At 38.9% G+C, this 16,733-nt stretch overlaps 1 protein-coding gene and 1 non-coding gene across 2 annotated transcripts; one reads left to right on the forward strand and one right to left on the reverse strand.

Annotated features, from left to right (window-relative positions):
* Window positions 1–10,125: 10,125 nt before the first annotated feature.
* LOC121795456 lies at window positions 10,126–11,910 on the reverse strand. Its single transcript, XM_042193995.1, has one exon. The coding sequence runs from the start codon at window positions 11,908–11,910 to the stop codon at window positions 10,126–10,128; it is 1,785 nt and encodes a 594-aa protein (XP_042049929.1).
* Window positions 11,911–13,790: 1,880 nt separating this feature from the next.
* Window positions 13,791–13,933, forward strand: LOC121797521. Its single transcript, XR_006049885.1, has one exon. It is a non-coding gene; the product is annotated as a small nucleolar RNA snoR135 (small nucleolar RNA).
* The last annotated feature ends 2,800 nt before the right edge of the window (window positions 13,934–16,733 follow it).

Consider the following 16,733-nt stretch of genomic DNA (forward strand, 5'->3'; position numbering starts at 1 on the left):
CAATTTAGGAGAACTAAATATATTATTAAACCATTCAAAAAAAAATGATCAATTTTTATTCGAACTAAAATTATGACACGATTCGCAAATATGAAACTAGACGAGATTATGTCTCACATGCTTTATTCAATTCAAATGGACCAATTCATGGACAACCTCACAAATATCTACATATGATATTGTCTATATGTTCATTTTTATTTTCTTTTTCAGTTTTTTTGGAATATACTGATCAAGATTCTCGAATCCCTATCTTATTAATTAATAAAAGAAAAATGTGAAAATATCTCATCAATTAAATTACCCCATATTTATCATTATTCCCTTCAAACTTCCTACTCCACTGAGGGTAGACTTAACGAATCAGCTCATCAGATTCAAGTCAGCTTTATCGAGTTGTAGACTAATTAGATTAAAATTTTATCATATTAAAAATTTTCAATCATAATCCTATTCAACTTACAAGGTATTCAATTTAATTAACAAGTTTCTAACTATATTAACATCTCTAATTATTGAAAAATAAATAACATCTCTAATTACTCCAGTGTCGGTGGAGGCACACTAATAATATTATAAAAGTCGAAGAAAACTTATTCGAGCAAAATTAACATGGATTTGTTGGAATTTTAGTCCGGTCAACGCAATTGACATGATTGTGGTATATTCACTTTCTCTTAGCCGATTCCCGTGAGTGAGAAATAATATATTAAAGTATGTCACGATATATGGAGATATGTAATTAATTAATATTATTTTGGACACGTAGATAAAATAACGTGGCAAATGAGCATATGGAGAAAGCTTCGTAGAATGTGTGCACATTAATCGAGTCGTCCAGATATATTTCTGGTATGAACAACCACATGAGAGGTGTCTAGATACATCCGTCCAGGTTCATGCTCCATTGTTGACGTTTGTAACGTCCGTAACGGCTTGTAACCCTCGGCAGTTACAAACAAACCATCATGACACACATAATGGGTGTTGACTCCGTCAATTCAAATGAGTGGACTTGGCCTATAAATAGGCAAGCATCCATTGCATTCTCTACACAACCACAAGCATAGCATTTGCATAGCTCTCTCCCTCTCTTTGCATAGTTTTCTGTCGAAGCTCTGCCCTCGCTATCATCCAGTTCGTCGGATCTTGTTATGTTTGCGGTGCTGCAACGAATAAGACGAAGCCGTTTTATCTTTGGGGACGACAAGTCAATCCGAGAGCACAACCGGAGCGTATCTCGTCTTGCGGAAAGAGGACTCCTCCACTCGGCTTACAACTTATTTAAGGTTTACAGTTTCGATTATTGTTTTGTTATTTCAATTCAGTTTATTGTACTCTTATCTTCATTCTTCATTTGAGTTATATTATGTTCGGTTAGTGTATCTTTATACCACAGTTGTAATCAAAGAAAACCAACAGGACTTAATAGAGACACTTGTAATATAATAATACAATCAAATGCAATAATAATACAATCAAATTCAATTTCATTTTCTATTTCCTGGACCCCATTGTATATGATTTTCGTTATCTTGGTTGTAAAATGTTTTTTTAACTCTAGCGTTATTTTAATCGTAAAATGCAGCTTCGAGACACGTCATTTTAAGAAATGCTTCAATACATTTATTAAAATCCAAGAACCAAAATATTCATGGAATATTATGGAAATGAAATAAATACCATACAATGAGAAGGGTATTATTGTATGGGACGCGACGAGCCGTGGTCCCATAATTGAACTCATTCCTCCAATTAATCACGTGAAAAACAGAGTAGATAAAGGCAATTTCAAAATTTTCATAGATACTATACGTTTAATTAGAAATTCAAATTAAAAAATTGCCATAAAATCGAAGGTCCCATAAAACCATCATAGTCAAAGTAGGGTAGAACATTCGAAACAATACAAAATACAAAAGAATAAATTAAAATGTACGTGATGGTCCCGTCCCGTCCCGTCCCAACCCGTCCCAGACGCATTTATTTTGAAATTGTACATAATTTTGTCCATGCAATGTCAATATTCACTAAAAAAACCGGAAAATAGTAACGGAATCCAATAGCTCAACAACTAGTGACGGAATTAGTGACCGAACAATGTGAGTCACTAATAGTGACAGATTTATTCATCACTAATGCGAAGCAGTCGCCTATAGTTTCCGTCACAGTAACTTTAGTGACGGAAAATTCGTCACTAAAATTTTTTATTGACAAGTTTATTAATGACGGATCTGCCGAAACTTGATCTGTTACTAATCTGTTAAGTGAAGGAATTTTACTGGTTAGTGACGGAAATATCCGTCGCTAATTGGCGAGTTTTTTTAGTGATTATAGATGAATATATTCGTTGTAACATTTCTACATTCTTTGCTCTCGATTATCAAATGTAAACACACACTTTAGGAATTGATGAATGAAATGACATTTTTTGACAACTCTGCTGAAAATGGGACTCTATGTTGATATTGTGTGTGAAATAGAGCGGTAGTATAAACGTATAATATTGATATATCGATAAATATGTGTACCGACATAGAAATTCATTATGGCACAAACAGATATTGTATGTACCATAAGCTTATACTCTTACTGTCCGCAAATAAGAGTTCCATTTTTTCATTTCAGTCTGTCGATAAGAGTTTCGGTTCTCGTCTTGAACTCATTGAGACTTTTAATCGCGGACGAATGGAGTACACTGTAGTATTGAAATGTTGATACGGTGTGCTAGATATGTTGATAGTTGATTGTTTTTTAAAATATAGGAATATGATAATATGATAATAAGCAGTAGGATGTCGTTAGATTCCTCATAAAATTATCTATAATTTGATAGTATGTTTTTTAGAAAAATATAATTTAAATTATCAGAGTTTTAGAACAAATAAAGTTATTAGTTTTAACTAAATACTACCTGTATTTATGTCTCTATTTTACCCTTCGACTGGCATTCTATTAAACACTGATTTATTAATAATTTAGTTGTTGGTATTAACTAAGAACCAATATCACCGTTCAGTTAATAATTTAATTGTTGATATTAGCTCTTAGTTATCATCTAAAGAGTGGTTCTTAGGGATAAAGGCCCTGATTTATTATACACTATAATAATTATTACTCCCTCCGTTTTTAAAAATAGCAACTCTTTCCATTTTAGTACGTCCTTTAAAAATAGCAACTTTCAAACTTTCTATTTTAAGAAATCTTTACACATCTATACATCAATTTATTTACCACTTATACCATTACGATTAACAACTTAAAGTGGGGGGTCATAATCCACTAACATTAATTTCATTATTTTTTTCTCTCCCTCTCTCCTACTTTACCAATTTTTTTTCTCTCTCTCTCTTACTTTACCAATTTTTTTTCTCTCTCTTACTTTACCAAATTGTGCATTAAAACTTGTGTCGTATCAAATGTCCCTATTTTTAAAAAACGGAGGGAGTAATTTTAAAATAATTAGTATGAAAATAAACAACTCTATTAATTGGTTGAAAAGATAGCACAATTAATTATTTAAACGGCCCACATTTCATTTAGATAGCATCCAAGAAAAGCCCATATAAACCATGGGCTATTGATGAAGAAGGCCCAATAATATATTAACCTCATATACCAATACCAATTTCCAACTAGTAGTACTAAATTACTAATTTCACATTTACTTTTCATCTATAATATTATAATTTTCAGAAAAGATAATTGACATAAATTGTATGTAGAGTCATGGCATTGTATAAATTTTCTAAAAGTTTAAAAGAAAAGGAAGAGATAGAGGATTTGATATAAAGTAACGGAAGTGAACTGAAAAATATCAGGTAATCAAACTATAAGAAAATATCATACTGAATATCATTTCATATTCAATATCCAAGTATACCATTTTTATGAAAGTCCAAATATACTTTTCATGTCTTGGAGCCACTTTCGGTATTAAAAAAATACCACAGATGTGATTAAACCTTAGTCCAAGAACCTACCAGGATATTTTTAAAGTCTACATACTATTGACATGCTAACCTCAAAGTTCAGGGGCCATTTCGCAAGTCTAGTGCACTGGACTAACGTACTAACAATAAAAATTTATATGTATATGCTTAGGTATTGACGAGTGCAAGACAAGTCCATGCCACATCACTCTCGGAGGTCTTGCCTGCGGATGCCCAACCGGCTATATTGGTCAAGGTGGAAAAAGACTAGCGGTTGTCTCGCTGTCGTAATAATTGATAATTCGGTTTTTAAAACTAGGGTAAATTGTGAACTTTCACAATAGTTTGGTTTTTCATGTGAACTTTGCTCCCCGTGTGCGGATTTCCCGAGTCGGTTATTCCGGCTAAGTAGAGTGCTGACGTGTGTAAGTGTCTGACATGGATGATGTTGTGTACATTGATATATGCAATGACATGGATTTAAATTTTTTATTTTTTAAATATTCTAACTAGTGTTTTAAAACCGGTCTGACCAGTTTAATACATTTGTATTCTATTTTTATTTCTCCGACTCCATTGCTGTCTCTCGAAACGTCGATCTCTTCTCCACCGCCGACCCCTTTTTTGACTAACGCCGCCTTCCTCTAGTTCAGTCGTACAAAGCGGCGACGATTGCTGGCGTGGATTTCTCAAGCAAAATGGATGGAAAAATTTAGAGATTTATGATTTTGATATGGAATTGGGGGGAAAGATGGATCAAAGGCTGAGGGAGACACGCGACATCAGGAGTTATGGCTGCTTTTGTGGCATGGGTTGTCGACGGAGGAGAGGAAATAACACAGAAAAATCAAAAAAAGAGAATGGAGAGAGTATGAAAAGGTTCTGCAAATAAAAACTAAGTGTTGTATTCCATATATTTCAATTCAAATATTAGTATAAACCACTCAAATGAATCCTATTGTTTGTGATATGCAGTGAAATTATTTTCCTCCAGCAGCGAAATTGTTTGTGATATACAGCGAAATTTAAATTTGTTTCGCCACACACAAAACGACGTAGTTTTGTGTTCCGACTGCCACATAGGATAAGTTTGTACTGGAAAACTACCGGGTCGGGTCGTGAATTTGCAAAACCCGGTAAAGTTCATGATTTTTGACGCAATTTTTAAAGTTCACGGGAAAAATCAAACTATTGTGAAAGTTCATGAGAAGCAATTTACCATTAAAACTATAAATGGATCAGTATTTAATTTTATTTAACAGTTTGTACGTGGATTACTTGATAAGTCCATGAGTTTGTATCACATTACAAATAATAAAAACAAAAAAGAGATCAACTAGGGCATCCACAAAAAAGAAGTCATATATCAATATAATATCTAAAATTTAAATTCCAAATAAAATAAATAAATAAAATACAAAAGCTTAATTTAGTGATTTACTATCCTCCGTAAACAATTTCTCTTCAAATTAATTGAAAAATTAGTATATACTTTAATTAGATTTGACTAAAATATAGGTTTTTAAATATAAGTCATTTTTCAGTTAGATAGAAAGATGGAAGTAAATGGAGTATGCATTTGTTTATTATAGCCCAACGATCAAATATATAGCTCAAAACTAAAACGCCCCAGTTATCTTCTCCTTCCTTTTCCACAATTTCAGAGAGCTTTGTCTCTGGCGGCGGGATTCCTGGTCTGGACTGCTGGGCTCTCTCTGGGGCGGAGATCGGTGGACAGGCGTGTAAAGGGAGGTCAGGGTCTGGTGCCGGCCAAACCCCCGCTGGAGCGATGGCTTGGCCCTTCAGGTTCCGTTGCTACTCCCACAACCCTGTACCCCATTCCGTGCCCCTCCCCGTGCCACAACAATTAAATCGCACTATTCATCATTTTGAGTTGCAAAATTGGAAACGGTGACTATACGTATAATGGAAAATGAATTTTATTCATTACGAATAAAAGTACAAATACGAAAATATTAAAAAAATATATTTTAAAAAAATAATACATTAAACATAATAATAATGCTCGAAAATGTTGGTACGTGTCCAAATTTCTTCGATTAGAACAAACTGGAGTTGACCGTGGACTTGTGCTTGGCGCATAGTAGTGTCACATTCCATGACATCGCGCCAGTCGGAGCCACACCAAGAGCTATAGGGTCGCTGACAACGGTCGAACTGGAGGTACTAGCGCCAACGTCGTTGGTCCATGACGTGACGAGGTCTCCTTCGTCTTCAACGATCATGTTATGCATTATGATGCATGCATACATGATGTCGGCGATTATTGGACGGTGGCACAAATGGGCCGGCCCTTTCACTATAGACCACCGTGATTGGAGGATCCCTAAGCACGTTCCACGTCTTTTCGAGCCGCCTCCTGCTTTTCAGTGAACAAACGCCCACTTAAGAGTTGTCGGACATGTGATTGTCTTCACGAATACAGGCCATCATGGGTAGATTTCATCTGCTAGATAGTACCTCATATTGTACGAGCGGCAATTAGCCATGAACTGTACGTTCAACGATTTTTTGGCACACAATTCGTTGAATACTGGAGACTAGTTCAACACATTGATGTCGTTGTTCGACCTAGCAACACCAAAGTACGCATGTCATATCCATAGTCATTGGTCGGCAACTGTCTCCAACACGATTGCCTAATGTGTGCCCTTGTGCCCGCTAGTGAATGCACCTCTCCAGACCGTAGGACAGTTCTTCCACTCCTTGTGCATACAGTCAATGTTGCTTAGCATCCCGGGAAAACCGTGAACGGCCTCGTGCATGTTCACCAACATCTGAGTGTCGTGAATCGTTGGCTCTCTCAAGTACCTATCATTGAAAGCTTCAATGACAGCACGATAAAATTCAGCCAAGCATTCTCGTCCAGTGCTCTATGCAACATGGAGATATTCGTCGAACATATCTGTAGTAGTGCGTTATGCGAGTTGTTGTATCGCGAATGTGCATTTCTGCAATGTCAATAGACTTTGACGGCCTACAACATCGGTGTGTTGAATGAAGTATTGGTCACGAGCAACAACTGCGTTCACAATGCGTAGGAACAAAGGTCTCTGCAGTCGGAACATCTGATCACTCTATCGAAGGTCTCTCGAGAAATAATCATTAAAAGCCGCAAATAAGCTCCCTCACGGTCTCAATGGATTGCACGCATGACATTCTTGAACATCTTTATAATACTGTTACAGAATAGATCCTTTGGAGTAGGATCTTACTCCTTAACCAAAGCTCAAGAAGGATTTAACGAAAGGGAACACAAAAAAAACTGAGATTAGTTGTTTTCTTCTCTGCCTTTCCTCAATGAGGAGTACATAATTTATAAGGAGCTACAACTAACCGCTACTATGGAAGGGAGACGTGCTATCTAGCCACTACAAGGAAATGGGAAAATGCAATAACCAACTAAGAAATGGAAACGTGCTATACTATCCACTACTAGGAAATGGGAAAATGCAATACTATGAAAAACCAACTAATTAACCATTAGAGGACACGTTCAATCATGTGTGGCAGTTTCCAAACTCAACACGTAATCCTTCAAATATGTGGGCTGTTTTCCAGCACGGGCTTCACGACGATGGGCTTCTGCTATCGGGCCTCCGATTGGATTCCTAATTGCAGCTGCTTGTTCCGTTTCTTCAGCTGATAGATCTTGGGCCTGAATCAGTGGGCTCTCTGTAACATCCCCCTCTGGTTGAAGAACCACCTTGTCCTCAAGGTGAAGATCGGGAAATTGAATAAGCAGTTGCTGAACGGGCTCCCAGGAGGCATCATCGAGCGATCCATCGGACCACTGAATTAACCATTGCCGCTCATGTTTTCCGTTCTTCAAAATAGTGCGTTCTCGAACTGCGGCAATAGGAATAGAGAGGGGTCGATCCCCAATAAAGTCTGCCGGGAGTGACTGAACCACAGGTTGGGTTGACGAAGCAATGTATGGTCGGAGCAGAGACACATGGAAAACCGGGTGGATACGAGCTGACTCCGGAAGCTCGAGGCGATAAGCAACTTCGCCTACTCGTTCAATAACCTTGAATGGTCCATAAAAACGCTTGCTGATCTTAGCCGAGAGCTTTCGGGCCACAGAGCACTGTCGGTAAGGTTGTAATTTCAATAGAACCAAGTCACCGATTTGAAAAGTAAGCTCACGGCGATGACGATTGGCGGACTCCCTCATGCGCTGCTGAGCGATGCCAAGATTGCGACGTAACTGACGCATAAGTTCATCACGTTCAGATAAAACGTCATCTACGGCTGGTAGAGTGCTGGATCGAGGTGTATATGGTATAATAGAAGGTGGAAGTCTACCATACAAAGCTTGAAACGGACTCATTTTTAGCCCATCGTGGAAGGTAGTATTCAATGCAAATTCAGCCCATGGAAGAAGTATTGTCCAACGTGTGGGACGTGCATGAGCGAAGGCCCGAAGATATTGTTCTAATCCACGATTCTTAACTTCGGATTGCCCGTCTGTTTGAGGATGATAGGCAGTGCTCCGCTTAAGAGAAGTGCCGCTGAGGCGAAAGAGCTCGGTCCAGAAGTTGCTAAGAAATATAGGGTCACGATCAGAGACAATAGACACCGGAAATCCGTGAAGCTTGATGACCACATCCACGAATAAAGCAGCAACGCGGTGTGCATCAAAGGAAGAAGGCAATGCTCCGAAATGGGCAAACTTGGTGAGACGGTCGACGACCACCATAATTGTGCCAAGGCCGCGGGAGGGAGGCAATCCCGTGATGAAATCCATAGTCACCTCATCCCAAACTTGAGTAGGAATGGGCAGTGGTTGAAGTAAGCCCGCCGGAGGCTTAGTTGAGTACTTCGTTGTTTGACAAGTGATGCATGCCATAACAAAGCGACGGATATCAGCTCTCATCCGAGGCCAATAAAAGGAAGTGGCAACTCTTCGGAAGGTATGATCAACTCCCGGGTGACCGGCCGAAGGGGTGGCATGGCATTCCTCAATGATGGATTTAATCAAACTTGAACTGGCACTTAAGCAAAGACGATGGTTATAGAACACCAACCCGTCGTGAATTGAAAAGGGAGGCTGAAGATTGCCTTGGGCTGCAAGCTCATGATGCTGAAGTAATTCGGGCAGTGTCTTGTTCTCCCTACGGAGGGTAGATATCAGCTCTGGTGGAGGCTGACAATAAGTTTCCAGCAGAAGGGCCGGTTCGTCAACTTCGTTGCGCCGATAGAGAGCATCAGCAACACGGTTGGATGAGCCTTGCTTGTACTCAATAGTAAACTGATACCCCATAAGTTTACGGATGAAGAAATGCTGCTCGGGAGTTTGAATTATCTGGTGCAATAATTCTCGCAAGCTCTGTTGATCCGTCCGAATAGTAAAGGTGCGACCCAATAGATATTGACACCATTTTTGAATAGCTTCCACAATAGCGTATAGCTCGCGGTGATACGTCGAAGCAGATAAGCGACGGGGACCAAGCTTCTTGCTAAAAAAAGCAATAGGGTGATCATCTTGGAGAAGGACAGCGCCAATGCCGGTGGCTGAAGCATCTGTTTCAATAATAAATGGTTTCGAAAAGTTAGGCAGATGTAGAACCGGGGCAGAAGTCATTGCGACCTTGAGCGCCGTGAAGGCCGATGTAGCAGCATCGGTCCATTTGAAAGAGTTGGACTTTAATAGGTCAGTGAGCAGAGCCGCAATATGAGAATAATGGGCAATAAACCTCCGATAGTATCCCGTGAGGCCCAAAAAACCCCGCAATTGCCGCACCGTTGTTGGAGTAGGCCAAGAAGTCATTGCCTCAATCTTAGCGGGATCAGCATGAAGGCATCCGGCAGAAATTTGGTGACCAAGATAATCAACCATAGTTTTACCAAATGAGCACTTTGAAAGCTTGACATAAAAATGATTCTCCAATAAAAGAGATAATGTCGCTTCCAGATGTCGGAGATGAAGATCAAGGGAGGTGCTGTAAATTAATATATCGTCAAAGAAGACGATTATAAACTGCCGAAGGAATGGCCGAAACAGACGGTTCATGCAAGCTTGGAATGTTGATGGGGCATTCGTCAATCCGAAGGGCATGACAAGAAACTCATAGTGGCCTTCGTGGGTTCGAAAAGCAGTCTTATGAGAGTCACGATCATGCATTCGAATTTGATGGTAACCAGAACGAAGATCGAGCTTTGTAAAATACTACGCCGCACCAAGTTCATCAAAGAGTTCATCAGCCGTAGGTATTGGAAAGTGGTCTGGTACGGTGACTGCATTAAGGGCTCTATAATCCACACAGAAGCGAAATGTGACATCCTTCTTTTTAACGAGCAGAACGGGTGAGGAGAATGGGCTGCGGCTAGGACGAATAAGCCCTTGGTCCAGCATTTCTTGAACCATTTTCTCTATTTCACACTTCTGAAAATGAGGATATCTATATGGCCGTACATGAACCGGGGAGGTACCAGTTTTAAGAAATACCCTATGATCAAATAGGCGTCGCGGCGGTAATCCTTGAGGAGGACTGAAAACTGGGGCGTGTGCAAGCAATACCTCACGAACGGAGGGATGGAGATCAGAGGGGGGATCTGAAGGCTGCAACAGTTGCGGTGCTGACCGAGGAAGCACAACAATTTCATAGCAGGCCGATAGGGACTCCGCATCTGCTAATGAAAATAAATGATTCATCGAAATCTGACGCAGAGGAGATGTATCACCACGCAGCAAAACTGGGGAGTCGTGCCAAGTGAATTCCATGGTTAGAGAGGCATAGTCATGAGTCACTCTCCCGAGCAATTGGAGCCACTGAACTCCGAGCACAATACCTGGCCCATGAATGGGTAGTATAAATAAATCCACCAGAAACTCGTACCCTTGAATATGGAGGCGGACCTCGAGGCATTGGTTGGTGCAAGATAAAGAATCTCCATTTCCTACATAGACCCGAAATGGGGTAGTGGGCTGCACATGTAGTTGGAGTTTCTCCACAATATTAGGATGGACAAAATTGTGCGTACTTCCGCCATCAATAAGAACTTGCACTGGAGAGCCAATAACAGTGCCGGTGAGGCGGAGCGAACGTGGACTGGAAGAGGCCGAGAGACTTTGCAAGGTGGACACATCGGCGATTGGAATATCATCTGCGGAAGGGTCCAGCGGAGTAGAGGAGTCCAGGGACTCATCATCGTCACCAACAAACAAGAGCAACCGTGATTGACAACGATGATTTCGGTGCCATTTTTTATCGCACCAGTAGCACAAGCCTTGAGCATCTTTAGCTAACTTTTCGGCAGTGGTGAGGCGCCGAATAGGGCGGTCAGATCGAGTGGAAGGCAGTGGCAGATTGGTGCTGGATGTAGGTGGTGGTGTTGAGGATAGTGAAGGAGTGGAGCTAGTTGCAGAAGACCATTGTCGGCATTGGGGAGTAGTGGCTGCAGAAATGGTATCCACATATTGAGCAGAGAGCTCACGAGCCAAGGCAAAAGCCGCCGCTAGAGAAGTCGGCCGACGAAGAGTAAGGTCGCGGCGCAGGAGAGGTTTGAGGCCCGCAATAAATACCGAGACCAAAGCTGGCTCGGCGACACCGCTAATCTTGTTGAGCAACCGTTCGAACTCTGTTTGATAGGCGAGGATGGTGGAGGTTTGTTGCAGTTTGGAGAGAGCCCCAAAATAATCTTCAAAGTGGCCAGGGTCAAAGCGGAGGCGGACTTGAGCCACAAAATCATCCCAAGAAGAAAGGATGATGTTGTTACGAACCCATTGAAACCATTCAGATGTCGGGCCCTCGAGGAGTAGACCGACCAAGCGAAGGCGCTCAGTTGGGGCTGTTGCATAAAAGTCGAAATATTCTGATATACGGAAAAGCCAGCCAGTGGGGTCTTGGCCATCGAATTTAGGGGCTTCGAGGCGAAGCTGGGAGCCGCGGAATGCTGTTGGTGTAGTGTTTTGAGGAAAGGTGGGATGAGCAGGCTGGAATGGATGGTGCATGATTTGAGGGAGTGTGACTGAGGTATGGGGGTGGTGAATTGAGCTAAAGTCAGGAAGGGTGGGACATATTTGTGTAGTGGAAAGGGAAGGAGTGTGTTGGTGTGGGGTAAAAGATGTCGGGGGGAGGCCGAACATTTTGAGGTGATGAAGCATAGGAAAAGGGAGGTGGCTGAAGTGAGGAGTGATATAGAGCCATTAACTGATCGAGGCGTTGCGTGAATGTCGACGCGAGCGATTCAATTTGTGTGTTGGTGGAGAGTTGTAGGCGATCAAAGTGGTGTTGAATTGGAAGGGGAAGAGACGGGAATTGCTCCGAGTGAGGAGTGGGAGTGTTGGGTGTGTGGTTGGTATTTGCTGAGGTATTGACCACGGTGGATGTTGTAGGTGGGGGAGTTGATTTTGAATGCATTGTGACTCAATGAAAGCACCAAATTGTTACAGAATAGATCCTTTGGAGTAGGATCTTACTCCTTAACCAAAGCTCAAGAAGGATTTAACGAAAGGGAACACAAAAAAAAACTGAGATTAGTTGTTTTCTTCTCTGCCTTTCCTCAATGAGGAGTACATAATTTATAAGGAGCTACAACTAACCGCTACTATGGAAGGGAGACGTGCTATCTAGCCACTACAAGGAAATGGGAAAATGCAATAACCAACTAAGAAATGGAAACGTGCTATACTATCCACTACTAGGAAATGGGAAAATGCAATACTATGAAAAACCAACTAATTAACCATCAGAGGACACGTTCAATCATGTGTGGCAGTTTCCAAACTCAACACGTAATCCTTCAAATATGTGGGCTGTTTTCCAGCACGGGCTTCACGACGATGGGCTTCTGCTATTGGGCCTCCGATTGGATTCCTAATTGCAGCTGCTTGTTCCGTTTCTTCAGCTGATAGATCTTGGGCCTGAATCAGTGGGCTCTCTGTAACAAATACCATCGCGGATGGTCTTCTGTCAGGTTGAGAACTCATTTTTTTGTGTGAGATTTACGGAGGAATAGAAAGGAAATGTGAGATTGTGAATGAAATGAATTAGAATTGGGGTGTATATATAGATTTTAAAAATAGATTTGCGGCACGGCGCGGCACCTGCAACGCACTCAGGATACTGGGTCGGGCCGCTAGGGTGCTCGGCACCAGGCCGCATACAAGGCACCATTCCTAGCCCCTCCCCGGCACAAGCCACCTCCAATGCTCGGTGCGCGGCACGGCTCCAGCCCCACCCTCGGCGTTGTGGGTAGACCTGCCTAAGGTTTACCGAACCGGCGGTTAAAACTGAAACCGTCGATTTTTGAACCGTGGTTCGGTTCAGGTTCAAATTTTTTTGAACCGGAACCACAAAAAACCGACGGTTCAGAACCTTGAAAAATCGTCGGTTTGGAACCGGAACCGTAACCGCGAAACACCTTCGCGGTTCGGTTCCGGTTTGGCAATTTCCAAAACCAGAACCGGTGGTTCCGAACCGTAACCATCGGTTCTGGAACTGTGGGCACATTTAGTTGTGGATGGCTTATAGAATTACTATTACATCACAATTATGTTAGTAACCAATTATCGAAAAATCAAACCATCAAAATTTAATTAAATTGAAGTGTAATTTACCAACGCGGGGAAGGACTTTTGGGTCATTTAACCACACAGTAAACGCACAAAACCCTAATTTCCTAATCCAATGGGCCGTCCGTCTTCTACAATATACCTCGCCTTCCTTTCTTCAACCCCTCACTCTCAAGTTTAGATCTCGGCTTATACGGTTCCGCACTGAAAAAAAAAAGTTAAGATCTAGCTTCATATCTTTCAATTTCCCCTAAATTTCAATTAACTGTTTTTCTTCCTTTTTTTATTTTGTTGAACGAAAATGCTATTTGTAATCCAAAGCAGAGATAGTGTGTATCGACGTTGTGCGAATCTGATTCAAATGCACTCTGATCGAAAGTGTTCTCTGCAAAATTGAAATCAGAGGGGAAAGATGGGCAGTTGTCTCTCAATTTCAATTTCCAATTGATTCGTCATATGACAGAGTGTCAAAGGGAAAGCTTTGCTCGAATGCTAGAACGTCTTAAGGAAATAACTGGTTTGTAGTGAATCGTCTAATTTTCTTCTTATCTTCAATGAAAAGAAATCCAAGGAAATGGTTTTTGCTGAAATTTGAGTTTGCACATTTGGATTGAAACGTGGAATAATGAATGGTTTAACCTGAGCTTTATATAGTATATTTACTAATTATTATAGAGAGATTTTTTTTAATAGTCCTAAATGATCATAATATATACAGTCATAAAAATAAAATATTAATAAAAATTTGTGCATTTACTACATATTCACTTTAATTTATTTCACCTAAAAAACATCAATTTTGTTTAGACTATTTTATCCTTAAGCATGAATAGTAAGAATTTAAATATGCATTTGGAATATGTGATTCTTTTCTTTTCTTTCTTGTTGATTTCGTTTTACTTTTTATACTTTTATTTATTGCTTTATCTATTGTTAATTGAATATTTTAATATATAAAATTACTTTTAAAATTATAATATTCAAATTCTGTTGTGACTAATTATTTTGTATTTAATCTTATATAACATCAGTCATGATATAATACTAATATACTGTAAAATAAAATTTTGAATTAAAACTTAAACAAAACACCTCATTACAAAATCACTTTCACTCCCACCTCACACGTTAACTATGGTGATAATACTACTATTTAATAGTTATTACTAGTACACAAATCGCCATGTACAATATGATAATAGCAATATATCAACAATAATAATAATACTGTTTATAATAAGATATAATGGTGTATAATTATAATATCATTAAACTATAGAAGTTGTATCAAATTATTCCTGAATTTTAAATTAGTCTTGTATTTAATTAAATAATGTTGGTTCAATTTACTTAGATTCAATATAACTTCGATTTAGTTGAATAAATAAAAGTTTCGATTGATATTAAATTCTATTGAATGATTGAGTAATTAAATCTTTTCATTTAAACATGAAGATGGTTGGTTGCAATTGAACTTAATTAAAATTACAATTACAACATCTTAATGATAAAAAAAAATTTACTACTCCACTATTTACTTTGAATATAAGCAAAGTACTTGAATAACCATCCATCACCCATATATAATTATATATATATGTCCAAGAATAGTTAGTGACTCAAAAAAATATAGTAAAAAGCCCCTTCAAACAAAATTAATGGTTATATTATGTATTTCCCATTATTTGAATAAAGAATGATGTAGTAATTATATAGTTTATTAATTTAAGTTAAATAAAAAATTTGTTAGATTATTCCAATATACGTGCCAAAAACAATTCAATTATTGAGAAGGATATAATACTATAGAGTTTAAGCATTCATTATAAGACAAATTAGAATATAATAATTAATTTGTTACAAATATTATAATTTAGTAATCACTTATGAAATTAATCTTATTAATAATAATTTTATAAGTTATTCAATCATCGATCATCGACTATCTTATTTTGGATACAGGTGATTAATTTATACTATCATCATAGTCATTATTATTTAAAACATCTTACAACATATGAAGTAAAGTAAAATGTAAGTAAAAAAGTAAAAGTACTAAGCTAATAAAGTACTAATAAGTAAAAGTACTAAGCGCGTACAGCTTATATTCCATAGGAGAGTATATTTATAGATTTTAAAAAAATGGATTTGCGGCACGGCACCCGCAAAGCGCGCGGGTGTCTGGCCAGGCTGCAACGGTGCTCGGCACCATTCCCAGCCCCTCACCGGCACAAGCCACCTCCAATGCTCGGTGCCCTCCAGCCCCACTCTCGGCGTTGTGGATGGCCTTATAGAATATTTGCGGCACGGCTCTAGCCCCACTCTCGGCGTTGTGGATGGACTTATAGAATTACTTGTACTTCACAATTATGGTAGTAACCACTTACTAAAAAATCAAACCATCAAAATTTTATTAAATAGTACTCCCTCCATGTGACACACTTGGATAGTAGCACGGGATTTTAGAAGATATTGTTTTTTCTGAGTGGAAAGAGAAAATAATATATTTATATTAATGTGAAAGATAATTTTTACCAAAAAAGGAAATTTGACATTTTCTGTGGGACAAGCTAAAAAGGAAAGTGTGACATCTATAATAGGACGGGGGAGTAGTGTAATTAACAAACGCGGGGAGGGTGTTTTAGGTAATTTAACCACACAGCAAAAGCACAAAACCCTAATTTCCTAATCCAATGGGCCGTCTTCTAAAATATACCCCACCTTCTTTTCTTCAGCCCCTCACTCTCAAGTTTAGATCTCAGCTTCATATCTTTCATTTCCCATGCTTTTTCAATTTTTCAATCAACTGTTTTTCTTCCTTTTTATTTTGATGAAGGAAAATACTATTTGTAATCCAATCAAATTAGAACATATAGTAATAATCAAATTTTGACCATCGCTTATTGCTACCCATACAAAATAATTTTTGAATCCACTAAGTTCGTTCTATAAGATCAAGTAACGAATAAAACAGATTGAAATAATATCGTTTTTTACCATCTTTTATTAATCATTAACTAATTAACCTAACATTTTATATACGGTTCAAGTTTAGAAAATTTATGCACTACTCATATAAATATATATATTCCATTTATGTAGAGGGACCTATTTTTAATTTGGTAGTCTACAATGGTTATTGAAATGATTACATATACGGGGGAGCGTTAAAATATTTTCAAATGTTAGGTCATTATAATGGTAAGTGTTTTTCTTTGAAATATGTGGCCCATTATATTTGATGACTCGTATAGAAATGG

Source organism: Salvia splendens, chromosome 3 (assembly GCF_004379255.2).
Source record: "Salvia splendens isolate huo1 chromosome 3, SspV2, whole genome shotgun sequence".
Taxonomy (NCBI): Eukaryota; Viridiplantae; Streptophyta; class Magnoliopsida; order Lamiales; family Lamiaceae; genus Salvia; species Salvia splendens.